At 38.9% G+C, this 27,911-nt stretch overlaps 1 protein-coding gene across 2 annotated transcripts in view; it reads right to left on the bottom strand.

The window, feature by feature from the left end:
• DBT (dihydrolipoamide branched chain transacylase E2) overlaps positions 1 to 27,911 on the bottom strand; it is an 84,917-nt gene that overhangs the window by 41,392 nt on the left and 15,614 nt on the right. For both annotated transcript variants that reach the window (XM_004471684.3, XM_058303120.1), the window contains exon 3: positions 24,576 to 24,651. In XM_004471684.3, the coding sequence (XP_004471741.2) occupies positions 24,576 to 24,651 (76 nt within the window). The remainder of the gene's footprint in view (positions 1 to 24,575; positions 24,652 to 27,911) is intronic.

Raw genomic sequence — 27,911 nt, 5'->3', positions numbered from 1 at the left:
ACTAACAACTAAAAAGATAAAAAGAGAAATAAAAACAACATACAGCATACATAAACCTAAAGAAAACATGGCTAATGTAAGTAATTCCTTGACAGTAATAACGGTGAATGTTAATGGGTTAAACTTTCCAGTCAAGAGGCACAGACTGGCAGAATAGATAAGGAAATATGACCCATTTTTATGCTGTCTACAAGAAACCCACCTTAGACCCAGGGACACAAGGAGGCTGAAAGTGAATGGTTGGAAAACAATTTTACATACAAACAATAACAAAAAAAGGGTGAGAGTAGCTATACTAATATCAGAGAAAACAGACTTTAAATGCAAAACTATCATAAGAGACAAGAAGGCCACTATATATTAATAAAAGGGGTAATTTATCAAGAAGAAAGAACACCCATAAACATTTATGGAACTAACCAGGGCACCTCAAAATACATGAGGCAAATATTGGAAAAACTAAGTGGAGACATAGATGCCTCTACAATTACAGTGGGGGACTTTAATACACCATTATCACCATTAGAGAGAACATCTCAACAGAGAATCACTAAAGAAACAAAGACTTTGAATAACACATTAGAGGATCTGGACCTAAACAGAACACTACACCCAAATACAGTGGAATATACATTCTTGTCAAGTGCACATGGATCATTCTCCAGGATAGATCATATACTAAGCCACAGAACAACTCTCAACGAATTCAGGAAAACTGAAATTACACAAAATAATTTCTCTGACCACAATGGAATGAAGCTGGAAATCAATAATGGGCAGAGAAGCAGATTAGGAACAAGGATGTGGAAGTTAAACAACACACCCTTAGACAAACAGTGGGTCAAGAAGGAAATGGCAAAAGAAATCAGTAACTACCTTGAAACGAATGAAAATGATAACATAATGTTTCAAAACCTATGGGATGCAGCACACGATGTACTGAGAGGGAAATTCATAGCCATAAATACCTATATTAAAAAAGAGGAAAGTGTTAAAATCAAAGACCTAGCTGCACACCTGGAGGAATTAGAAAAAGAACAACAAACTAACCCCTAACCAGGTAGAGAGAAAGAAATAACAAATATTAGAGCAGAGATATTAAAAAATGAAACTGAAAATAAGCACTAGAAAAAATAAACAAAACCAAAAGATGGCTCTTCAAGAAGATTAATAAAATAGATAAACCCTTAGCTCACTAACAAAAGGAAAAAAGAGAGAAAATGAAAATATATAAAATAAACAAGGACAGTGATATCAGCACTGACCCCACAGAAATTAAGAGAATCATGAGAGGATACTTTAAAAAACTGCATGCAAACAAGATGGATAATTTACAAGAAATGGACAAATTCCTAGAAGCCCGCAAGTAGTCTACATTGATGAAAGAAGAAATTGATGAACTCAACAGACCAATCACAAGCAACAAGATAGAATTATTCATCAAAAACCTCCCAAATAGGGAAGTGGCTGTGGCTCAACTGACTGGGCTCCTGTCTACCATAGGGGAGGCCCTGGGTTCGCTTCCCAGGGCCTCCTTTTGAAGGTAAGCTGGCCCACGTCTGCAGAGACCTGACGGCCTATGCTCCGAGAGAGCTGGCACAGCAAGATGATGCAACAAAGGGAGACAAGCAGACATAGAAGAACGTGCAGTGAATGGACACAGGTAGCAGACAGCAGGCAAGTGGCAAGGGGGGGGGGTATAAATAATAAAATAAATCTTAAAAAAAAAAAAGAAACCCTCCCAAGTAAGAAGAGCCCAGAACCAAATGGCTTCACAGATGAATACTACCGAACATCCCAGAAAGAATGAACACCAATTGTGCTTAAACTCTTCCAAAAAATAGAAGTGGAGAGAACCTTGCCTAACTCATTCCATGATGACAACATTACCCTAATACAAAGGCCAAACAAAGATGCCACAAGGAAGGAACACTATAGACCAATCTCTCTAATGAACCTAGATGCTAACATCCTCAACTAAATACTTGCTAATCATATTCAACAACACATCAAATGAATTATACACCATGACCAAGATGGTTTCATCCTTGGTATGCAAGGATGCTACAACATAAGAAAATCAGTCAATGTAATACACCACCTGAACAGATCAAAAGAAAAAAAAAAACACATGATCATTTCTATAGATGCAGAAAAAGCATACCTTTCCTGATTAAAAAAAAACTTCAAAAGAGAGAAATAGAAGGAAACTTCCTCAATATGATAGAGGGTATATGTGAAAAACCCATAGCTAACATCATATTCAATGGTAAAATCCTAAAAGCTTTCCCTCTAAGATCTGGAACAAGAGAAGAATGTCCACTTTCACTGCTTTTATTTAACATTGCGTTAGAAGTACTTGCTTGAGCACTTAGGCAAGAAAAAGATACAACAGGCATCCAAATTAGAAAGGAAGAAGTAAAAACTTCACCATTTGTAGATGACATGATCCTATACATAGAAAGCCCTGGGTAATCTACAAAGCTTCTAGAGCTTACAAATGAGGTCAGTAAAGTCGCAGGTTATAAAATGAATGTACAAAATTCAGTAGCATTTCTGTACACCAATAATGAGTAAGCTGAGGAGGAAATAAAGAAAAAAAATGCCATTTACAATAGCAACTATAAGAATCAAGTACTTTGGAATAAATTCAACTAAAGATGTAAACAACTTGTATGCACAAAACAACACAACACAGTTAAAGGAAAGGAAATCAAATACCTAAATAAATAGAATAATATTCCCTGTTCATGGATAGGAAGACTAATCATTAAAATGTCTATCCTACCCAAATTGATTTATAGATTGAATACAATCCCAATAAAAATTATTGAAGCATTTTTTACTGAATTGGAAAAGCTAACTATGAAATTTATTTGGAAGGGCAAGGGGCCCCAAATAATCAAAGACATATTGAAAAAGAAAAATGAAATCAGAGGAATCACACTACCTAACTTTAAAACATACTACAAAGCTACAGCAGTCAAAACTGCATGGTATTGGCACAAGGTTGGACATACTGACCAATGGAACCAAACTGAGAGTTCTGATATAAATCCCCACATTACAGTCAACTGATATTCGACAAGGCCACCAAGCCCACTCAACTGGGAGAGAATGGACTCTTCAACAAGTGGTGCATGAAGAACTGGATATCCATATCCAAATGAATGAGAGAGGAATACCATCTCACACCTTGTAAAAAAAATTAACTCAAGAAAGATCAAAGATTTAAATGTAAGAGCCAAGACCATAAAGATCCTTGAAGATAATTAGAGAAGCACCTACAGGATCTTGCATTAGGAAAAGAATTCATGAAACTTTACACCCAAAGCATGAACAACCAAATTAAAAATAGGTAAATGGGACCTCCTCCAAATTAAAAACTTTTGCACCTCAAAGGAGTTTGTCAAGAAAGTGAAAAGGCAGTCTACTCAATGGGAGAAAACACTTTGTAACCACGTATCTGATAGGGGCCTAATATCCAGCATATATAAAGAAATACTACACCTCAAAAATAAAAAGACAACCCATTTTAAAAACGGGCAAGTGATTTGAATAGACACTTCTCCAAAGAGGAAATACAAATGGCTAAAAAGTACATGAAAAGATGCTCAACATAATTAGATATAAGGGAAATGCAAATCAAAACCACAATGAGATACCATCTTATACCCATTAGACTGGCAGCTATTAAAAAAACAGAGGACTACAAGTGTTGGAGAGGATGTGGAGAATTGGAAACCCTTATCCACTGCTGGTGGGAATGTCAAATGGTGCAGCCATTGTGGAGGAGAGTTTGGCAGTTCTTCAGGAAGCTAATTATAGAACTGCCATATGATCCAGTAGTCCCACTGCTTGGTATACACCCAGAAGAATTGAAAGCAAGGCCCGAACAGATATATGCACACCAATGTTCATAATGGCATTATTCACTATTGCCATAAGTTGGTAATAAACCAAATGTCTACCAACAGATGAATGGATAAATTGTGGTACATACATACAATGGAGTATTACTCAGCTGTAAGAAGCAATGTAGTATTAACACATGGGATAAGGGAAGCGAACTTGGCCCAGTGGATAGGGCATCCATCTACCACATGGGAGGTCCACAGTTCAAACCCCGGGCCTCCTTGACCTGTGTGGAGCTGGTCCATGTGCAGTGCTGATGCGCGCAAGGAGTGCTGTGCCATACAGAGCTGCTCCCCACGTAGGGGAGCCCCACGCACAAGGAGTGCGCCCCGTAAGGAGAGCTGCCCAGCGCAAAAGAAAGTGCAGCCTGCCCAGGAATGGCACTGCACACATGGAGAGCTGACACAGCAAGATGATGCAACAACAACAACAAAAAAGAAACACAGATTCCTGTGCTATGGACAACAGAAGTGGACAAAAAGAACACGCAGCAAATGGACACAGAGAACAGACAACTGGGGCGGGGGGGGAGGTGAGGGGAGAGAAATAAATAAAAAATAAAATCTTAAAAAAAAAACAAAAAAACACATGGGATAATATGGATGAATCTTGAAGACCTTATGTTGAGCAAAGCAAGCCAGGTACTGAAGGACAAGTACTTCATAAGCTCACTGATATAAATTAAGCAAATTTAGCAAACTCATAGTGCTAGTCTGGAAGACAGGTTTATAGGAGACAGAAAGGAAGAAGCAAGTTGTGAGTCAATGCTCATATGGGCAAAATCTATGATAAAGGCAAAGTGTGTAGTTGTGCAGTGTATGGGCATGACAGTGGTACAGTAATGATATTGGGCTGGTTGGTGCTGGTCTGTGAAGGGGGTAGGGTGGGGTGGGTGGGTTGTACTGTGCATAGAATTGGAGGTAGGGGGTGGGGAAAGGAGCAGGTGAACTATGGGGATTTGTGAGTATGCAGTTGAAACTACAATGTTGGGAATATTCTTTCGGCAAATATGGCAGGGGAGGGTTACTGATTTAAGGTATTGGATGTGGGGGGGCATACGGGACAGGACACACCTGGGGCAGGCTTCTAGGGAGTATATAGTGTTCATCTTGTTATAGAGTGTTGTATCAGTAGGTGGAAACTCACATAATAAGCAGGAAGGTGTTGGACTCCCACCCAGGGGAGTCCTGCTATGATCTCAAATAGAGGGGCAGGCATCTCTCAAGAGAATAGGCAGTGCCTAACAGGGTAGGACTGGCCAGTATGTCAGGCCCTCAATGTTGTTGCAAGTAACTACGAATCATGTCCTTCAATGATTTAATCTTGGTGGTTACCGTGCGTCCCAAGGGGCCCAGGGGGAAGGAGGAATAGAATAGATGGGGAATTTTGGGGGTGATAGAATTGTTCTACATCATCTTGCAATGATGGATTCATCAAAATCTATAAAAGTATACAGTCCAAAATGTAAACCACAATGTAATTCACTGATCATGATTAGTAGCAATGTTTCAATATTTGTACATCAATTATAACAAATGTACCATCCACATATAAAATATTATTAATAGGGAAAAGGGGTAAGATGCTGGGTATATGAGAATCCCCTATATTCTGTAAGTGACTTTTCTGTAACCTAAAGCTTCTTTGAAGACAAAATGAAAAAAATAAGACAGTGGAGGAAAAAATGGAAGAAAATATCACTGCAAATACAAGACAACAGCTCTTACAGAGATGAAAGACATAATGTCAAAAAAGTTTAATTTTATATTTTTTTATTTCAAAAAATTTTTTTTAAATTTGTATTTTAGTCATTATTTTAAAAATTATCATTAGTATATCATTTTCCTATTAATTGTATTCGGTTATTTTGTTCGCTTCAGTTTGGAAGGGGAGGATCATTGGTGTAGGGTGTCACAGATGGGGATCATGGGAGGAGGTTCACCTGGGGCATACCTATGAGGCAAATGAATGTGTTCAATGTTAACGGGGCATTGTCACAATTAGTGGAGATTCAAACAATAATCAAAAGAATATTGAGGTCCCATCCTGGGGAACTCTGCCACATTCTCTAATGGGATAGCAAGGATCCCCTGAGTACAGCAGCAGTGATTAGTGAAGGAGGAGGACACTGACACTTAACAGTAATGACTATACTTATGAACCTTTACTTTTAAAATTGAAACTTAGGCTAGTATTATAGGATGCCTAAGAGTTACCGCCTGAGAGCCTCCTTGTTGCTTAAATGTCGCCTCACTCTAAGCCAAACTCAGCATATAAATGCATTACCTTCCCCTGAGCATGGGACATGATTACTGGGGATGAGCTTCCCTGGCACAGAGGGATTATTACCAAGCACCAACCAGCAATGCAACTCAAAAAAGACCTTGACCAAAAGGAGGAAAGGGTAAAGATAAATGAGTTTATATGGCTAAAAGATTTCCAAGTGAATCAGGAGGTCGTTTGAGAGGTTATGCTTATGCACGTTTCAGGAGGATTTCATTGACTGCCGAAGTAAATATTCCCTCAAATAGCAGGGATCCTGAGGTCTCCGGAGACATCCAGACACTATAGTCAGGGCAGATAGCTCAGGAGTTTGGCACCCTGCCAGTGGGTCCTACTTTGGAATTTATGCCCCCCAGTGTGACAGAGTTGAACTCAGTTGTGGTTTCCCTACATGTGGCACTTTTGCCCTTTCTATTTGAACCCATAGTTAGTACTAGAGTCGATAGGTGAATGTACAAGAGACTTAAATCTTGGGCTGTCTGTGTACCAGTTGGGACCTGAAGCTCAAGAGAGTTGCGACATCTACTCTCCAGTTCATTGGATTCACCCAGGACATCTAACAAGATGAAGATGGACAATGACCATTTCTAGGAACAGATAGAGCCTGCAACTGCAAGCAAGATTGTCCCATCCATCTGCTCCACAGGATCTAAGCCCCCTCTCAATTAGAGATGGAATGGGCATCACCATCCCAGAATCTTCAGGATTGGAGAATGAATGATGGACTAGAGTAGGCTTACTGGTATTTTACTATAGACTTATTGTGATTCTTGCGATTGAAGAACTTTTACCATTAATGCGGAGGGAATGGCCACTGAAGGTTCTGAGGTGAGGGAGAGGGAAAAATAGGTGTAATACAGGGGCATTTTAGGGACTTGGGAATTGTCCTGAATGACACTGCAATGACAGATATAGGTCATTATATATCTTGCAATAACTTACAAAAATTTGTGGGAGAGATTGTAAACCACAATGTAAACTATAATCCATGCTTAGAGGCAATGCTCTAAAATGTGTTCATCAGTTGTAACAAATATACCACATTAATCAAGAATGTTAATGTGGGAAATTTTGGGAGAGGTAGGGAGCAGGACATATGGGAATCCCTTATATTTCTTATTTAACATTTATGTAATCTAAGTATCTTTAAAAAGATTTTTTTAAGTATATTTTTTAAAAGCCACATAAATTCCTGAGGCAATGATACAAGTTGGGGCAAACGTGAGGCTGGCCAAAACTCTTAAAAGGAAGATCTTTTAAAAATCAATTTAAAAAATATTATAAATGAAAAAAAAAAAAAGGAAGATTCGGAGGGAAGCGGATATAGCTCAAGCTGTTGGGTGCCCACCTAAAACATGGGAGGTCCTGGGTTTGGTTTCCAGTGCCTCCTAAGGCAGACAAGCAAGACAGTGGGCTGATGCAAAGGACGTGGTGAGCAGATGCAACCAGAGGATGCAACGAGATGATGCAATGAGGAGACACAATGAGATATACAACAAGCAGGAAGTGGATGTGGCTCAAGCTATTGGGTACTTCCCTCCCACATGGGAGGTCCCGGTTCAGTTCCTGGGTGTCCTAAAAAAAGAAAAAAAGAAGACGAGGAGACACGGAGAGCACACAACAAAGAGACCAGACAGTGAGCACAAATAATAAGGAGGGCAGTGATAAATAAATAAATAAATCTTTAAGAAAAAAAATGAAGATCTGGAGAATGAGATACCCACAGGGAGTCGTGCAAAGCTCTGACATATTTCAGCATCTCTAAAAGGCCAAGCACGCCTCCAGAGCTGACTGTGTGCCCTGGAAAGACCTAAGGGGGCAATAAACTCTCACGGTTGACCTTGAGGCCCTGCATAAACAAGAAGAAAAGGTAAGGCAGAGTTGTAAATTGCTAGAGCACTAAAGGCTAAATTGTTCTAGGGCTGAAAACTTATTGGATCAAGACATTTAAGAAATTTTCTGTCTAATCATTAGCTAGCTATTAAGCTAGCAGAGCAGAGAATTCAATGGCAGTGCATGAAAGGGAATACAAATGTTACATTCAGGAAAGTCTCTAAAAGAGCAACCAAAAGAACAAAAACCAACAGCCGGCAACAAGAAAACCCTCGGGAAATGAGGAATTTGGTTTCCAGAACCTTCACATTATATTCTTTAAATGTCCAGTTTTCAATAAAATTTGATCCATGCACAAAGAAACAGAAAGGTATAGCCCATAGAAAGGGGGAAAAAAAGTAGTCAATAGAAAGTGTCCCTGAGGAAGCCAGCCCAGCTGTTGGAATGCAGAATAATATATTTGGCCTCCTAAAAGAGGTCCAATCTTTTAGAGGTTCCTGGAATTTCTCATGATAGGGTGTCTTTTGTTATTCATGGTGGACCCTCCAGACCACAACTAATAGTTTATATGTTAACAAATACAGGATGAGGCCAGCCACATCTATGGTCCCAGAATAAGGGTTGGCCACACCAGAAAGGCCAACCATGTGATTATTATATTGAGTCTTTCACCCTCATCATATTTCTGACCCCTGGGAAGGGGGGAGGACAGTAGACGAGTTGAACACCATGGGCACTGATGCCATCAGTCATGCCTACATAATGAAAGCCCATATAAACTCTAGTAACTGGAAACCTGATTTATTATCCAGGATTGAAAAGATACTTGCTATGCAGTGCAGGTGGTATGTCTTAATTTCGCAGGGAGAAGACCCGGAAACTTGCATATGAGACCTCACTGCACGAGTCTCTACTTTTGATTTCTTATATGTATCCTTTTAGTATTAGAAAAATGTAATCATAAATACAGCACTTTTCAAATAGGTTCTGTAAGTCATTCTAACAAGTTATCCAACCTGAAGAGGTAGTGGGAACCACATGAATTTGTAGTCAGTTGAGCAGGAGTGTAAGTGGGCTGGGCCCCCAAACTTGTAACTGGTGTCTGAAGGAAAATCTTGTAGAGTATTGCCCTTTACCTGTACAATCTGGCCTGGGTAATTATAATCAGAATTGTACTGAATTGCTGTTGTATTTGATGTTACTGCAGTCATTTACAGTTCATTTCAGAAGTCTTTGTAGCCTTTATATGGATTTAGTAGATGAAAATTGAATGAACAATTATGAATATATTTAAAAACACAAGGAAGCCATGTCTAAAGAATTAAAGTATGAGAATGATGTCCCACCAAATAAGAGAATATTAATATAGATAATTAAATAAATACGAAATTCTGAATTGAAAAGTACAATGACTGAAATGAAAAATTCACTAAAGGGACTCAATGGCAGATTCTATTTGTAGAAGAAAAAAGCAGTGAATTTGAACATGGGTCAACTGAGATAATCAGTCTGAGGAACAAAAAGAAAAAAGGAATGAAGAAAAATAAATTGATCATCAGAGATCTGTATGACACCAACAACATGCTAACACAGTATAATGGGAGCCAGAAGGAGGACAGAGAAAGAGAAGGGGACAGACAGAAAGAATATCTGAAGAAATAATAATGGCTGAAAATTCCTAAAGTTTTATGAATGTACATATCTAAGAAGCTCAAAGAACTTCAAACAGGTTAAACTGAAAGATATATATACCTAGCCACATCATAATCATAAACAAAAAGATAATAGTGAAAGCAGCAAGAGAAAAACAACTCATCAAGTACCAGGAATTCTCAATAAGATTAACAACTGAATTTTCATCAGAAACCATAAAGGCAGAAGGCAGTAGAATGATGCTTTCAAAATGCCAGGAAACAAACAAAGATTGTCAATCAAAACCTTGTATCAAGCAAAACTCTCCTTCGAAAATGAATGAGAAATTAATTCATTCCTTGATGAATTAAAATTGAGGGAATTATCACTAGGAGACAAGAAATACTAATAATAGTCCTTCGGTTGGAAATGAAATCACACTAGAGATTAAATTCAAATCCACATGAACCAAAAAGAAAAAACCACAAGTAAAGTAACTACATAGGTAAATATGAAAGAGTATAAATGTATTTTGTTTATACTTAGTTTTATTCTATCTGATTTATAAGACAATTGCATAAAGCAATACTTTCGTATTGTATTGATGAGCTTCAAATGTTTAAAGATATAATATGAATGACAATAGTAACAAAACAGAGAGGAGCAACGGAGTTTTACCACCACTAAGTTTTTTATACTATTAAAATTAAATTGGCAGGGGGAGATGGAGGATTAGAAAGACATGGGACTCTCTTCTCTCCCAGAAAAATAGTTAAAGGACAAGCAGAAATGACCTGGAAAAAAAATATTCTACAGTTTAGGATACCAGGGGAAGGCTGAACATCACCCAAGAGAAAGGGGCACAGAATAAAAATATTGATGGATAGTATGTGAGTAGAAACTGCAGCTTCATATACTGTTGCCCCTTCCCCAACCTACGAGCACACAATTTTGAATTCTTCAGCTTTGGGCCAGCAGCTACAGAGGGGTTCAAAAGGTTTCACCTCACCAGGAAATGGGAGAGAGAGGGATACAGTCTAAGGTTGATTCACCTTTTGGCCCACAATGTGGTCTGCTGTGTCCAATGAGACCTTCAGGCACGTAGGGGCCATGCCATTGTTTGTCCTGGGAGCAAGCACAGGACTAAAGAGATCTGACCCTCTTGATCACCTCCCTACTGAACAGGACTGATTGTTGAGGATACAAAAGGGAGTGGAATTATCTCCTACCAGGGAAAAAGGGAGGGGGGCTCCCAGCAAATGTTGGAAAACAGCCTCTGAGAAAATCTGAATTGTGGGACATGAACAGCCTCCAGGCGGGGTCCTTTATCACACTGTGCAGTCCCTGTGGCAACAAACACACTCTGACCAGGCTTTGAACTGAGAGGGCTGCCAAAAAGCACCATCTGTTGGCAGATGTAGGAGGTGCATGTGAGGAAATTAAAAGTAAATGGGTAACAGAGGCTTTTTCCAGCCTCTACAGCCTCCCTTCTGAAGTCCCTTGGAAGTGGATCTGCAACCAATTACTGGGTCCACGGCCCAGATTTGAGGAACTAGAAGAGACAATCCTAAAGCCCTAGAACAGGATGAGCCAAGAATCAAAGAATGGCAGTAACACACAGCCTCCTACCACTAAACCCTAGGAAAGAGAGAAATTGAGCATCAGAGTAAACTCGCCATTGTAGTCATATGCCTAGACATCAGAAAAAAGTACGAGCCATACAAAGAAATGAAAGAGCTGGCCCAAGTAAAGAAATATGTCAAAACTGCAGATGAGACAAAGGATTTGAGACAACTAATCAAGATTCATAAAATTTCCAAAATCAAATTAAATATTTGAAAGACAATATAGATAAAGAGAAAAAGACATCAAGAAGACACTGAGCAAGCACAAAGAAGAATATGAAAACCTGAATACAAAAACAACAGAGGAAAGTGATGTGGCTTAAGCATTTGGGCACCTGCCTACCACACAGGAGGTCCTGAGTTCAGTCCCCAGTGCCTCCTAGAGAAGATAAACCAGACAGTGAGCTGGTGCAACAGGCTGACATGGTGAGCTGGCACAAGATGAACACAATAAGGAGACACAAGGAGGAAACACAATGAGAGACAAAAAAGCAGGGAGTGGAGGTGGCTCAAGCAGTTGAGGGCCTCTCTCCCACATGGGAGGTTCCAGGTTCGGTTCCTGGTGCCTCCGAAAGAGAAGACGAGCAGACACAGAGAGCACAAAATGAATGAACACAGAGCAGGCAGTGAGCACAAACAACAAGGGGGTGGGGAATAAATAAATAAATCTTTAAAAAAAGAAGAACAGAGCTCATGGAAATGAAAGAAATGATAGGTGAGATTAAAAAAAATCATTAGAGGCAGAAGACTTGGCCCGGTGGTTAAGGCATCCATCTACCACATGGGAGGTCCGTGGTTCAAACCCTGGGCCTCCCTGACCCGTGTGCAGCTGGACCATGCGCAGTGCTGATGCGCGCAAGGAGTGCTCTGCCACACAGGGGTGTCCCCCACGTAGGGTGGCCCCACGTGCAAAGAGTGCGCCCTGTAAGGAGAGCCACCCAGCCTGAAAGAAAGTGCAGTCTGCCCAAGAATGGTGCTGCACACACGGAGAGCTGACACAACAAGATGATGCAACAAAAAGAAACACAGATTCCTGTGCCACTGACAACAACAGAAGCGGACAAAGAAGATGCAGCAAACAGACACAGAGAAAAGACAACCAGGGTGGGGAGAGAAGGGGAGAGAAATAAATAAATAAATAAATCTTTAAGGAAAAAAAAAAACATTAGAAGGGGAATGGATGTAGCTCAAGTGATTATGAGCCTTTGCTCTTGAAATTGAAACTTAGCCTAGGGACATAGGGTGCCTAAGAATTACCTACCGGGGGCCTCCTTGTTGCTTAAATGTGGCCTCTTTCTAAGCCAAACTTGGCATATAAAAGCAATAACTTCCCCCTAGCATGGCACATGACTCCCAGGGATGAGCCTTCCTGGCACTGAGGGATTGACATGTCTACAATAATAATGGGAAACTTCAACACACCACTCACATCATTTGATACAACAACTAGACAGAAGATGAACAAGGAAACAGAGAAATGGAACAAAATGATAAATGAACTAGACCTAACTGACATACACATAGTGATGCATTCCAAATCAGTGGGTTATACATTCTTCTCAAGTGCTCAGAGATCTTTCTCCAGGATAGACCACATGTTAGGTCATAAGGCAGGTCTCAATAAATATAAAAAGACTGAAATCATACAAAGCATCTTCTTAGATCATAATGGAATGAAATGGGAAATCAAATAAATAGGAAAGGGGAAAGTTCAGAAATTGTGGAGGCTGAACAATCAGTGGGTCAAAGATGAAACTGTTAAGTGAAATTAGTAAATATATTGATATGAACGAAAATGAACACAACTTATCAAAACTTATGAGATACAGAGAAGGCAGTGTTGAGAGGGAAATTTATAAATCTAAACATTCCTATTTCTACCCCTTGAATCCTGAGCCCATGAATCCTGGCTCTGGGAGAAACAACCCCACAGAGTGAATGCTGATTTAGAGCCCACATAGCCTCCTGGAGAACATTACTCCAGCCCCGCAAGGTATTGCCTTCCAATTGGCACCCTAATTGAGTTTACAAAAGGTCATTCCACCATCTGTCTATCTAGCTGCTTCAGGATCATGGAAAACGTGTTAACACTAGTGAATTCCATGAGCATTTGCCTTTTTCTGCACTTCATTTTTTGTGAAGTGGGCTCCTTGATCGGTGCTGCCTCTTGGCTTTTGCCAACCCAGGATCCGATCATTGCCACTGTGTTTAAAGATCACAGTTCAGTGACAGAAGTTCCCACAGTAATATCTGACCTACAGAGAAGAGTGACCATAAGGCTCTTCAGATAATGTGGAGCTGTCTTCACAAATTCACTCCTCACAGTCCTGGTAAAAGGTGTGTCCTGGTTTTTGATGACAATTTCAATCTCATTATTTGTGATTGGTCTGTTGAGGTTTATTTCCTCTAGGGCCAGTGTAGGTTGTTTGCGTGTTTCTAGGAATTTGTCCATTTTATCTATGTTGTCTAGTTTGTTTGCATACACTTGTTCATAGAATCATCTTATGATTTCTTTTATTTCTGCAGGGTCAGTGGTAATGTTCCCTTCACATTTCTGATTTTATTTTTTTCCTCTGTCAGTCCACCTAAGGGTTTGTCATTTTGTGGATCCTGAAGAATCAGCTTTTGGTTTTGTTGATTCTGTTGCTTTTTGTTCTCAAGTTCATTTATTTCTGCTTTAATCTTTGCTATTTCTTTCCTTCTGCTTGCTTTGGGATTAGTTTGCTTTTTTTTTCTAGTTCCTCCAAGTGTGCAGTTAGACCTTCTTTTTTAATGTAAGCATTGAAGACTATAAATTTCCCTCTCAGCACTGCCTTCACTTCATACCATCAGTTTTGATATATTGTATTCTCATTTCATTTGTCTCAAGATATTACTGATTTCTTTTTGACCCCTTTATTACTTAATAAGATTAACTCCCTTATTGTTTAATATCTATATATTTGTGAATTTTCCCTTTTTCCACCTGTTAATGATTTCCAGATTCATTCTATTATGATCAGAGAAAGTACTTTGTATAATTTCAATATTTTTAAATTTATTGAGACCTGTCTTGTAACCCAACATATGGTCTATCCTGGAGAAGTATCCATAAGCATTTGAGAAGAATGTATATCCTCCTGTTTCAATGCTCTATAAATGTCTGATAGGTTTAGTTCATTTATCATATTAACCATGCTCTCTGTTTCCTTATCTATTCTCTGTCCAAATGGTCTAGCCAATGCTGAGAGTGGTGATTGAAGTCTCCAATTATTATTGTTTTGCCAGTGTCTCATATATTTTGGGGCAGCCAAGTTAGGTACATAAATATTTAGGATTGTTATTTTTTTGTTGGTGAATTGCCCCTTTTATTAATACAGAATGACCATCTTCATCCCTTATAACAGTTTTGGATTTAAAATATATTTTGTTCAATATTAATATTGCTGCTCCAGATCTTTTTCAGTTACAGTATATGAGGAATATCTTTTTTTTTTTTTTTAAAGATTTATTTATTTAATTCCTCCCCCTCCCCTGGTTGTCTGTTCTCTGTGTCTATTTGCTGCGTCTTGTTTCTTTGTCTGCTTCTGTTGTCGTCAGTGGCACGGGAAGTGTGGGCGGCGCCATTCCTGGGCAGGCTGTACTTTCTTTTGCGCTGGGCGGCTCTCCTTACGGGGCGCACTCCTTGTGCGTGGGGCTCCCCTACGCGGGGGACACCCCTGCGTGACACGGCACTCCTTGCGCGCATCAGCACTGCGCATGGGCCAGCTCCACACGGGTCGAGGAGGCCCAGGGTTTGAACCGCGAACCTCCCATGTGGTAGATGGACGCCCTCACCACTAGGCCAAGTCCGTTTCCCTGAGAATATCTTTTTCCAACTTTTCACTTTCAGTCTGATGTGTCCTTGTGTTTAAGGTACATGTTTTGTAGACAGCATATAGATGGCTTATATTTTTTATCCATTCTGTCAGTATATGTCTTTTGATTGAGGAGTTCAATCCACTAATGTTCAATGTTACTGCTCTAAATGCATGACTTACTCGTCCATTTAAACCTTTGACTTTCCATTGTCATATCCTACTATTATCTGTCTTTTTACCCTTTAAATAACCCTTACTCTTCATTTCTATACTTTTCTCCAAGTCTCTCACCCTTGTCTTTTCTTTTCAGGCTGCAAATATCCTTTAGTAGCTCCTGTATATCTGGTCTTTGGGTAACAAACTCTCTGGTTTTGTTTGTCTATTAAGACTTTAAATTCATCCTCACTTTTGGAGGTTAGTTTGCTAGATAAAGAATTCTTGGAAACAAAAATAAAAAAGGAGGGAAGTGGATTTGGCTCAACTGATAAGAGCGTCTCCCTACCACATGGGAGGACCATGGTTCAAACCCAGGGCTTCCTGGCCCGTGTGGTGAGCTGGCCCATGCACAGTGCTGATGCATGCAAGGAGTGCTGTGCCGCAAAGGGGGAGCCCTGCACACAGGAGTGTGCCCTGCAAGAAGAGCCGCCCCACACAAAAAAGGTGTGGCCTGCCCAGGAGTGGTGCCGCACAGAGAGCTCACACAGCAAGATGTTGCAACAAAAAGAGACAGATTCCCAGTGCCACTGACAAGAATGTAGGCAGACACAGCCAATGGACACAGAGAGCAGACAATGGGTGGGAATGAAGGGAGAGAAATTTAAAAAAAAAACTTAAAAAAAAATAAAGAGGAGCATTAAAGAAAGAGTATTTTTTAAAAAGGAAACAAAAAAAATTTTTTTTTAAAGAATTCTTGGCTGGCAGTTTTTCTCTTGCAGAATCTTAAATATATCATTCCACTGCCTTCTCACCTCCATGGTTTCTACTGAGAGATCAACACTTAATGTTACACAGCTTCCCTTGTATGTGATGCTTTTCTTTTCTTTTGCTGCTTTCAGAATCCTCTATCTGGCATTTGACATATTGCATAGCAGGTGTCTCAGAGTAGGTCTGATGTGGGCTATGGGTGGAAGGCTCTTTGTCTCTTCAGAGATAACTAAGTTGTTTGACTTGTGGGTGTGAAACCGTAAGAGGCTGCAGTCCTGCTCTTAGGGACCAGCAGGCTCCAGTCCCAGGAAATGTTTAACAAAGCAAGGGCTATAAACTTTAAGTATTTAGGGGAAATGCAAAAACCAAGGCTTATCTAAAATGTCTGGAGTCCTTGCTAAAAGCTTACCTAAGATGTGAAAGAGATATATGCTAATTGAAGCCTATTGAGAACTGAAACAAAGGGACCATTTGGCCTTTCCTCTCTGTATAAAAGACGTTTGAAAATCTTGTTCCGGGCTCGGGATTCAAACAGAAAGCTCCCGAGTCCGGCCGGCCGTCAATAAACCATTTTTCCTTCTCAAAATCATTCCTGAGTCCTGGCCTCTCTATACTCAAATAATTGAACTTCTCTTAAATTCCACAACAGGTCAATTTGGATTTATTCTGTTTGGGGTGCGTTATCCTTCTTGGATTGTAATATTTATGTCTTTCATAAGGGTTGGAAAGTTTTCGGTCATTATTTCCTCAAATATTTTTCTGGCCTTTTTCTATTCTCTTCTCATTCTAGGACACTGATAATGTATACGTTGATGTGGTTCACGTTGTCCTTCAGTTCCCTGAGACCCTATTCATTTTATCCATTCTTTTCTCTTTCTGTTTTCCTATCTCTTCAAGTGATCTGCCCTCCAACTCACTTAGTCTGTCCTCAACCAATTCAAGTTGGCTATTATATGCCTCTAATGTTTTTGTATTTATTTTTTTAAGGAGGTACTGGGGATTGAACCAGGGACCTCATACATATGAAGCAGGCACTCAACCACTGAACTACACCTACTCCCTCTAGTGTATTTTTAATCTCATCCATTGTGCCTTTCATTCCCATAGCTCCATAGCTCTGCTTCATTTCTTTTTTTAAAAAAGATTTATTTATTTCTCTCCACCCCCCCCTTCCCCCTGTTGTCTGCTCTCCGTGTCCATTCACTGTGCGTTCTTCTGTGTCTGCTTGTATTCTCATTAGGTGGCTCCAGGAACTGATAATTTGACTTTCTGGAGTAGGAGAGAGGTGATGACTCTCTTGTGTCACCTCAGCTCCCTGTTCCGCTGTCTTATTTTCTCTCCTCTGTGTCTCTTGTTGTGTCATCTTGCTGCACCAGCTCTCTGCATCAGCCGGCACTCCTATGCGGGGCGACACTCCCACATGGGCCAGCAGTCGTGCATAGACTGGCAATCTGCATAGGTCAGCTCGCCGCGCAGGCCAGATTGCCCTCACCAGGAGGCCCTGGGCATCAAACCCTGGACCACCTATATGGTAGACAGGAGCCCAACTACTTAAGCCACATCCGTCTCCCATATTTCATTTATTTTCAGGCTTTCTAATTGTTCTTTATATTCACCCAGTGTCTTCTTTATATCCTTTATCTCTTTCAGGAGTTTTGTGTGAATATTGTTGATTAGTTGCCTTAAATCCTGTGTCTCTTCAGGATTTTTTATTTGATTGTTTGGGCCTTTTCTTCCTGTTTCTTAATATGGCTTGTAATCTTTTGTTGATGTCTAGGCATCTGATTATATAACCTTATATATAACATTGCTATTCTTCAGCAGCTCTTTATATATCAGTTGCTGATTTCCAATCATATTCAACATAGTAACTGCTCCAAATTTTTCCAGTCTCCATAGCTACTGTACTCTTAGCATATTATCTGTATTTATCTTTAACTGAATCTGAAGCTCTTCGAAAGTCCCTTTCAGAGTCATCTTTGCTTCCAATTACTTTTCAATTCTTTTTTATTCTACCTACTCTGAAAACTGGAAGGAATACAAGAAAGAATGAATAGATTATAGGTAATAGTTACTATTCCTTGAGGATTTACTATATTCAATCTCAGTATAAACATGGCAGAGTGAGTTTGATTCTGTACGGGCTGCTTACAAAATCCATTTTCTTTCCACTCTTCTCTGACAGATGGCAAAGGAAAGGAGGAAGAAAAGTGATAGTACAATTTTTATAATTCCCCAAGTTCAACATTATTTTTAAAAAGTATTTATTTTCCTATAACTTATCTTGATTTCTATTTTAAGTCTGCATTCTTCCTGATGGCAGAGTACTTTACTCACTTCTCAGAAAACCTAGTCACTTCTGAATTCTTCCTCTCTTATTTCACATTTTATATTCTGCCTCCCCTTCACCCCCATGGGAGCTGATTCTGACTGGAGGCAGTGACAGTGAAGAGGAACACCCAGTTCCTCCCCACTCTAATGTCTGGTTCTTCTCATATACACATTACAACATCACCTACCACCAGACCTTGAAGATATTTCCCCTCGTTTTCTTCTAGTAGTTTTATGATCCTGGCTTTCATATTTAGTCTTTGATCCTTTTTGAGTTAATACTTGTATAGGAAGTGAGATAGGGGTTCTCTTTCATTCTTTTGATTATGGATCTCCAGTTCTTCCAGCACCAATTGTTGAAGAGACTGTTTTGTCCTGTTAACATGGACTTGGTAGGTCTGTCAAAACCCAGTTGGGTGTAGAGGTGAGGGTTTAACATTCCTTCTATTCCTATCTTTCGAAGTGTTTTTATCAAGAAAGGATGCTGGATTTTATCAGATGCCTTTTCTATATCAATTGAGATGATCATGTGTTCTTCCCCTTCAATTTGTTAATGTATCGTAATACATGAATTGATATTATGTTGAAACACCCTGGCATACCAGGAATAAATCTCACTTGGTCATGGTGTATAAATCTTGTGATATGCTGTTGGATTCTGTTTGCAAGTATTTTGTTGAGAATTTTGCATGTATGTTCACTAGAGAAACTGGTCTGTAGTTTTCTTTTAGTATTATATCTTTATCTGGCTTTGGTATCAGGGTGATGTTGGCATCCAAAAATGTGCTGGGTAAATTTCCCTCTTCTTCATTTTTTTTAGAAGAGTTTAAACAGGATTGGTATTGATTCTTCTCAAAATGCTTGGTAGAATTCACTTGTGAAGCTATCTGATCCTGGACTTTTCTTTGTTGGCAGATTTTTGATGACTGATTCAATCAATTTAAATGTGATTGATTTGTTTAGTTCTTGTATTTCTTGTAGAGTCAATGTAGGTTGCTTGTGCATTTCTTGGAGTTTGTCCATTTCATCTAGGTTGTCTAGTTTGTTGGCATACAGTTTCTCATTATATCCTCTTATGATCCTTTTTCTTTCTTTGTTATCTATTTTAACTTCCCCCTTTCATTTCTGATTTTATTTGCATTTTTTCTCTTGTTTTCTTTGTTAGTCTAGTTAAAGGTTTATCCATTTGATTGATCTCAAAGAATCCACTTTGGTTTTGTTGATTTTTCTCTATTGATTTTTTCCTTCTCCATTTCATTTATTTCAGCTTTAATCTTTATTTTTCTTTCCTTCTCCTTACTTCAGAATGGTTTGCTGCTCTTTTTCTAGTTTCTCCAGTTCAGTTAGATTTTGATTTTAGCTTTTCTTTATTTTTTGAAAGAAAAAAATAATGTTTAGAATTATAAATTTGGCATTACTATTACCCCTGTAAAAATTTTTGCTTTCTTATTTCTATGATCTTAAGTTCTGTTGGTCTTCAGCCTTAGTTCCAAAAGGAAGAGTGCTTCCACGGGGAAGAAAAATAATCCCACTGAACCGCAAGTTAAGACTGCCACCCAGCCACTTTGATTTGAGTTTTCTTGGAATACAGGAGATTCCTTGGGGCATCTTTTAATACTACCATGTGCTGTGATTAAAGGCAGTGGAAAATTGCAACAATCCATTCTAGGCAGGACTACTAATGGCCCATACCCTTCAGGAATAAAGGTATGGGTCACTCCACTAGGCAAGGAACCAAGACCCCACTAAGGTATTTGCTGAGGGTAAAGGGAATGGGTAGTGGAAGCAGGTAGTTACAAATATAAACTACATTGGACAATAATGGTTCTGAGTACTTCTTCCTTATATTGTTACGAATACGTTTACATATATATATATATAAAGCAAATATCTTTGTTTTCTTGCCTATCTTTTTCCCTCTTATCATGTAATATAAGTTATATTAGCCTTATGTCATAGAATTTAAGTTACATAACACCATGTTGAAGAGTGAATATTACCCAAGGACTTGAATCCTCTTCTGGGGAAAGGATAAGTGTGTTTACGGTCACCCACAGGACAGTTCAATTATGTTAGGCAAAAGTACAACTGTTATTGTCTTTATTTAGAGATTAAGTATGGTTTAAGGCGATGTGAGTGGGCTTCAAGTCGACAAGTGGTAGGCTGTAATGGTTAAGTTCATGTGTCAACTTGGCTAGGTTATGGTACATAGCTGTTCTGTCAAGGTAGCCCTAGCCTGATGGTTACCGTGAAGGTATTTTGTGGATTTAAACCATTAGTTACTTGGCTGTTTCTATGGATGACGATATCTATAATCAACAAAGGAGACTGACTTCAGCAGTAAGAGAAGTCTCACCCAATCAGATGAGGGCCTTAAAGGGAGAACTATTTCAGCAGTCAGAAGGAAGAACTTCTATCTCCTTTACTTCAGCCAGCCAGCTTCTCCTGGGGAATTCATGGAAACCATCATCAGTGATCCCCCAACTTGTGGCCTGCCCTATGGAATTTGGACTTGCCAATCCCCTTGGTTGCATGAGATCATTTCCTCTTGGTTCTGAATCTCTGCAGAATGCTGACTAATACAGACGGTATCTATAACTTAAATACACATAGTACTTTGAATATTTTATTTTATTTTTTAAATTTTTTTATTTTTTTTTTACTTTGAATATTTTAAAGGTATTTTCTGTACACTGCATTATTCAATCCTTTCAACAACCCCTATTAAATGACAAGGCAATACCATTATCCTTGTTTCACACATTAAGAGGCAGAGGCTTGGGAAGGACCAAGTGAATCTCATATGAGAGGGCTAATAAGTTCAGGCTCTGAAGTTCATTCCTCCTTTCATAATCCAGCATGCCACTAGAGACCAAACTGTAAAGCACATTTATGTTATGGTTGTCTTCTACCTTAAGAAACAAGAATAATGAGAAATGCATAAAAAGAATGTTCAGGTGGTTGATTCCAATTCTTAAAAGGATCTCTAACACTATAAAAATTATGGTAGGAGAGAATCTACTTACCAATCGCAATGCTACTTTTAAAAACCTTTAGGGAAGAGGATGTGCCTCAAGCGATTGGGCTCCCGTCTACCATATGGGAGGCTCTGGGTTCAATTCCCAGGGCCTCCTGATGAAGGTAATCTGGCCTGCGCTGCCGCGGAGAGCTGAGAGCAGACGGCAAGCAAACAACAAGGGGGGGTAGATAAATAAATAAAGTAAAATAAATAAATCTAAAAAAAAAAAAAACCTTTAAAAATTAGTTCAACCAGCAATGCAACTGGAAAAAGACCTTGACCAGAGGGTTGGAAAAGGTAAAGACAAACGAGTTTATATGGCTGAGACTTCAAAGCGAGTCGGGAGGTCATTCCAAAGGTTATGCTTATGCACGTCTCAGCAGGATCTCACCGACTGCCAAATTAGACACTACCCCAAACAATAGGGCTCCTGAGGGCTCTGGAGATATGCAGACACTAGAGTCAGGGCAGATAGCTTAGGAGTTTGGTGCCTTGACGGTGTGCCCTACTTTGAAATTTATGCTCCCCAGTATGACAGAGTTGGACTCTGGCTTCCCTACACATGGTTCTTCTATTCTTCTACTTGAACCGATAATTTTAATAATACTAGAGTTGGCAGGTATATGTCAAGGAGACATATCTTTGGGCTGCCCATGTGCCAGCTGGTCTCTGAATCTCAAAAGAGTTGTAACACTTACTCTCCAGTTCATTGGATTCACACAGGACAACTGTTAATAACAAGGAGGTGAGGATGGAAAACCACCATACCAAGGAACTGAGAGAGTCCACAACTGCAAGCAAGAGAGTCCCATTCATTGGCCCTATGGGATCACAGCACCCCTCTCAATTAAGGTGGAGTGGACATCACCATCCCAGGATCCTCAGGACTGGGGAAAGAACTATGGACTAAAGTAGACTTACTGGTATTCTACTATAGACTTATTGTGATTCTAGCAATGGAAGAAATTACATAATTAATGTGGAGGCAGACGTCACTGGAGGTTCTGAGAATAGGGAGAGGAAAAACAAACAGGTATAATATGGCGGTATCTTCAGGACTTGGGAATTGTCCTGAATGACACTGCAATGACAGATATAGGCCATTACATATCTTGCCATAACCTACAGAATTGGGTGGGAGAAACTGTAAACTACAATGTAAACTTTAATCCATGCTTAGTGGCAATGCTCCAAAATGCGTTCATCAATTGCAATGAAAGTATCACATTAATGAAGGATGTTGTTGATATGAGAAACTGTAGGAGGTATAGGGAGCAGGGGATATGGGAATCCATGATATTTTTTATGTAACATTTATGTAACCTGAGTATCTTTAAAAAAAAAAAAAGGAGTAATATGGTGGAATTTTCAGGACATTGAAATTGTCCTGAATGATGTCGCAGTGACAGATACAGGCCATTATATATCTTGTCATAACTTACAAAAATGTGTGGGAGAGAGTTGAAACTATAATATAAACTATAATTCACACTTAGTAGCAATGCGCCAAAATGTAGTCAACAATTTTAACAAATGTACCACAATCAATGAAGGATATTGTTAATGTGGGAAAGTGTGGGAGGGGTAGGGAGTGGGGCATATGGGAATCCCCCACATTTTTTATGTTTAACATTTATATAATCTAAGTATCTTCTAAAAAAATTTTTTTAAAAATTAGGTCAATATCCACAGGTTTACCCATGGGTAAAAGAAAGAAGAAAAGGGGTAGAAGGCTAACTATGGCAACAGAGGGTTTTAAAATTTTTGTTTCAGGCCATTTTTCGGTATAATTTTTTTAACCTTTTTGAGAAATATTTTATTTTTTTGTTTCATGCCTTTTTTGTTAGGAATTGAACTGCGCCCCCCAAAACAATCCCACTACCTGAGAATGTATTTGAAAATAGGATGATTACAAATGGAATTAGGCAAGGTAAAATGAGCTCATACTGCAATAGGGTACGCCCCTAGTCCAATGACTGGCATCTTTAAAAGAGGACATTTGGACACAGACAGACAGAGGGGCAAATGCCACGTCACGACTGAAGTAGAGACCACTACATATTGCTGGCAAGCCACTACTACCAGACCCTGGGAAAGGCACAGAACAGATTCAACACTACAGACCTCAGAGCAGGTACAGCTCAGTGGGTACTGTGCTTGCAGACTAGCCACCAGGCCCACAAGACAGTAATTTCTGTTCTTTTAAGCTACCTGGTCTGTGGTACTTTGGTAGGGCAGCCCTAGGAAATTAAGACTCTTCTTGGTATAATATTTTAATCTTTTCTAAAAATATGGTTAATTATATCAAGTAATGGCGAGGCAAATATATTTATAGTCTTTTTTTTTTTTTAAAGATTTATTTATTTATTTCTCTCCCCTTCCCCTCCGCCCCAGTTGTCTGTTCTGTGTGTCTATTTGCTGCGTCTTCTACTTTGTCCGCTTCTGCTGTCAGCGGCATGGGAATCTGTGTTGTGTCATCTTGTTGTGTCAGCTCTCCATGGGGGCAGCACCATTCTTGGGCAGGCTGCACTTTCTTTCGCACTGGGTGGCTCTCCTTACGGGGCGCACTCCTTGCACGTGGGGCTCCCCTACACGGGGACACCCCTGCGTGGCAGGGCACTCCTTGCGCACATCAGCACTGCGCGTGGGCCAGCTCCACACAGGTCAAAGAGGCCCGGGCTTTGAACTGCCGACCTCCCACGTGGTAGACAGACGCCCTAAACACTAGGCCAAGTTCGCTTCCCTATTTATAGTCTTTTTAAACTAATATTCAGCAGGGTAAGGAGAGTTTAGTCTGCACAATTTTAAAACTGGGGAAAAAATTGCAAGTTCATACATTAAATGCTTTTAAAAACACATAGTCTTATAAAAATTTAGCAACATTTAGAGGTTAGTTTCTCTTTTTTAGTTGGATTAGGAATTGGGCAGTGAAAATATTTTTTTGAAGGAGAGGAAAAATGTCTTTAATAAGTCATAGTGAATAAAATATCATGATGTTTGATGAATTCTGTTACCAGCATATTGTCAACACCAACTACTTATACCTAATTGTTTTAAAGAAAGCATTACATGTTACATGAGGTTGCTCAATTTAAATATCCCTACTTATTTTTAGTCAAATTATTTAACATTTACTTGAAATGTTAATTCAAAAGGTTTTTCAAATTAACTTACCATTCTTTAACAGTTACTTCTCTAATCCCTTCTCCAATGTCTGAGAGTTTGAACTGAACAATCTGTCCACGTAGAGCTTTAAAGACAAATGAGAAATGATCTCATTAAATATGGAATACAGTCAGAAGCTTTTACATTTAAAATTAGGAAATGTTCTCAAGCAGAGGAAGAAATTATGCCATTACACAGACAGAAAGAGCATTTTATTATTTTTTTAAAGCATAATCATCATTCAAAACCATCAAAAAGGTAAATAAATTATTCAATAACACAGAGCTACTAATACTGCCACAGAGCTTATGTTTTCCAACTACCTAAACACTGTTCTTTTACAAGGCTATTGTGATGGTTTGGAACTGTGTGTACTCCCCAAAAACTATGTTCTTAAAGTTAATCCATTCCTGTGAGTGTAAACCTATTGTAAGTAGGAGGCTACTTCAGACTGTGAAGCCGTGACCCCCCTCTATCAGGATGGGTGTGAATCCTATTACTGGAGTCCTTTAATAAAGAGAATGAAATTGAGACGAGAGAGAAAGCCAGGGAAGCAAGAAGCTGAAATCAAGGAAACCCGAAAGAGAAGGAAGAGACCAGCAGACGCTGCTATATAACAAGGGTTGCCGGTAGCTAGTCTTCAGGAAGAAAGCATCACCTTGATGATGACTTGATTTAGACATTTACCAGGCCTCAAAACCGTGAGTGAATACATTCCCATTGTTTAAGCGGAATCATTTCATGGTATTTGCTTTGAGACACCTAGGAAAACTAAAACAGCTATAAAAGGTCCTTATGACAAATTAAGACTTTGAAGCAATAGTAATGAACACAAAATGGAACAAAGATATAATACAAAGGGAAACCCAGGGGGATATCCTTGTTTCTGTGTCATAAGACTTTAATAACTTTTTCGGGTTTTTTTTGGAGTCACTGGGGATTGAACCCAGGACCTCGTACACAGGAAGCAGGCACTCAGCCACTGAACTACATCTGCTCCCCAATTACAGTTGGTTTTTTCGTTTGTTTGTTTGTTTTCAGGAGATAGTAGGAATCAAACTCAGGATCTCATACATGGGAAGAAGGTGCTCAATCACTTGAGATACATCTGCTCCTCTTTAATAAATAGTAATGGCCTGTTTTTAGTTACTTCGTGTGTGTGTGTGCGTGTTAAAAAAAATTCTTTATTTTGAAATAAATAAATGAAATAAATGTTCTTTAAATTTGAATTTATGTTCAAACTTACAGGGCAGTTACAGAAATAATCCAAACCCCATGCAGAGAACTCCAAATCCCTATACCCCCAGAACTACCAATTTAAAATTTCTGCCATATTTTCCATATCATTCTATCTATCTATCTATCTATCTATCTATCTATCTATCTATCTATCTATCTATCTATCTATCTATTTTCTGAACACTTTAAGTGTAGGTTGTAAACATTATGCTCCTTGAACACTTAATACTGTCACGCATTTTTCCTAAGAACAAGGATATTCGCTTACGTACCTTTAAGTATGGTTATCAAAGACAAACAATTTAACATTGATATAAAGCTTCCAGTCTATATTCCATTTTTTTCATATGTCCCAGTAATGTCCTTTTGAGTCTTTTCTCCTCTGTTGCGAGATCCCATGTAGGATCATGTATTGCATTTAACTGTTGTCTCTTTTAGTTGCCCTCCCTCCCTCCCTCCCCCAATCCATTTACACTTAAAATCACTACTGATAATGTAGGACTTTCCTCTGCCATTTTGCTATTTAGTCTTTGTATTATACCACTTCTTGACCTTCAATTCTTCTGTTAATACTTACTTTCATATTTGATTTTTTAAAATTTTACCGTATTGAGTTCCTTCTCATTTCTACCTGGATAAATTATTCATATATTTTCCTTGTGGTTACCATGGGATTAAAAATTCAACACCCTAACTCTATGGCAATAATTTTAGATTTGAAGGCAACTTGACTTCAATAGCATACACATACATTGCTCTTCTAACTCTCCATCCTTTTCCACATTTTTGCACTTGTTATAAATGAACCATAGATTTATCATTACTTTTTATATATTTGCATTTTAGCACCTGTAAATAGGAAGAAGTGGTGTTATAGACCAAAACATATAAAACAGTAATACTGGCATTTATAATTACCCAAACGGTTACTTTTATCAGAGGTGAACCATGTCTAGCATTCTTTCCTTTCAGTCTGAAGACTGCCCTTTAGCATTACAGGTTGTGCAGGTCTAGTGGTGATGAACTCCCTCAATTTCTGTTTACTGGGACTCTCTTAATCTCTCTCTCATTTTGAAAGAAAGTCTCACCAGATACAAAATTTTAGGTTGGCATTTTTCTGGCAGCACTTTTAGTAATTCAACCTACCACCTTCTTGCCCTCATGGTTTCTAATGAGAAATCCTCACTTAATCTAATTGGGACTTTTTTTATACATGAACTTATTGCTTCTCGCTGGCAGTTTTCAACCAGAGGTTTGCTCTCCTTGTCCTTTGCATTCAACAGTTTGATCAGTATTTGGTGTATGGATCTCTTCAACTTTATTCTGTTTGGTGTTCTCTGGGCTTCTTCAGTGTGCATACACATGTCTTTTGCTACACTTCATGAGTATTCTGTCATTTTTCCTTTGAAAATTCCTTCTGCCCCTATCTTCCTCTCTTCTCTTTATGTGATTTCCATAAGGCATATATTGGTACACTAGATGGTTTCCCACAGATTACTCAGACTATTTTCACTTAAAAACATTTCTTTCTTTCTGCTTACTTGTCTGACTTACTTCAATTATCTTATCTTCAAATTCACTGATACTCTCTTCTTGTTGTTGAAACCCTTCTGGGAATTTTTCAGTTCAGTTATTGTGTTCTTCAACTCCAGTAGTTCTGTCTGGTTCCTTTTGAAAACTTCTATCTCTTTACTAACATACTCATAGTGCTCATTCCTTGTTTCCCTGATATCCTTTAGTCATTTCTCTATATTTTCCTTCATCTCCTTGAGGATTTTTAAGATGATTTATTTAAAGGATTTGTTCAGTATGTCAGTATCAGTTCAGTATTCTTCATTGGTGTTTTTTGGATTTTTATCCTGTTCTTTCAGATGGGCCACCATTAACTGTTTCTTTGCTTTCCTTGTAATACTCTGTTGCATACTGTACATTTTAATATTTTTTAAATGATAATTCTTGTATTTATTCCCTCATGTCTCTTTTTGGAATCTGAATTCAGTTACTGATATAACAGGTTTCATTGGGTGTCAGGAGCGAAGAAAAATCAAGTAAACCGTGCCCAAAAAAAGCTTTCACTGTATTCAAATTGGCTTTGTGTTTGCTGGT

Source organism: Dasypus novemcinctus, chromosome 9 (genome assembly GCF_030445035.2).
Source record: "Dasypus novemcinctus isolate mDasNov1 chromosome 9, mDasNov1.1.hap2, whole genome shotgun sequence".
Classification (NCBI taxonomy): domain Eukaryota; kingdom Metazoa; phylum Chordata; class Mammalia; order Cingulata; family Dasypodidae; genus Dasypus; species Dasypus novemcinctus.
Note: the sequence above shows the minus strand (reverse complement) of the source record. Positions and strands in the feature narration are given on the sequence as shown.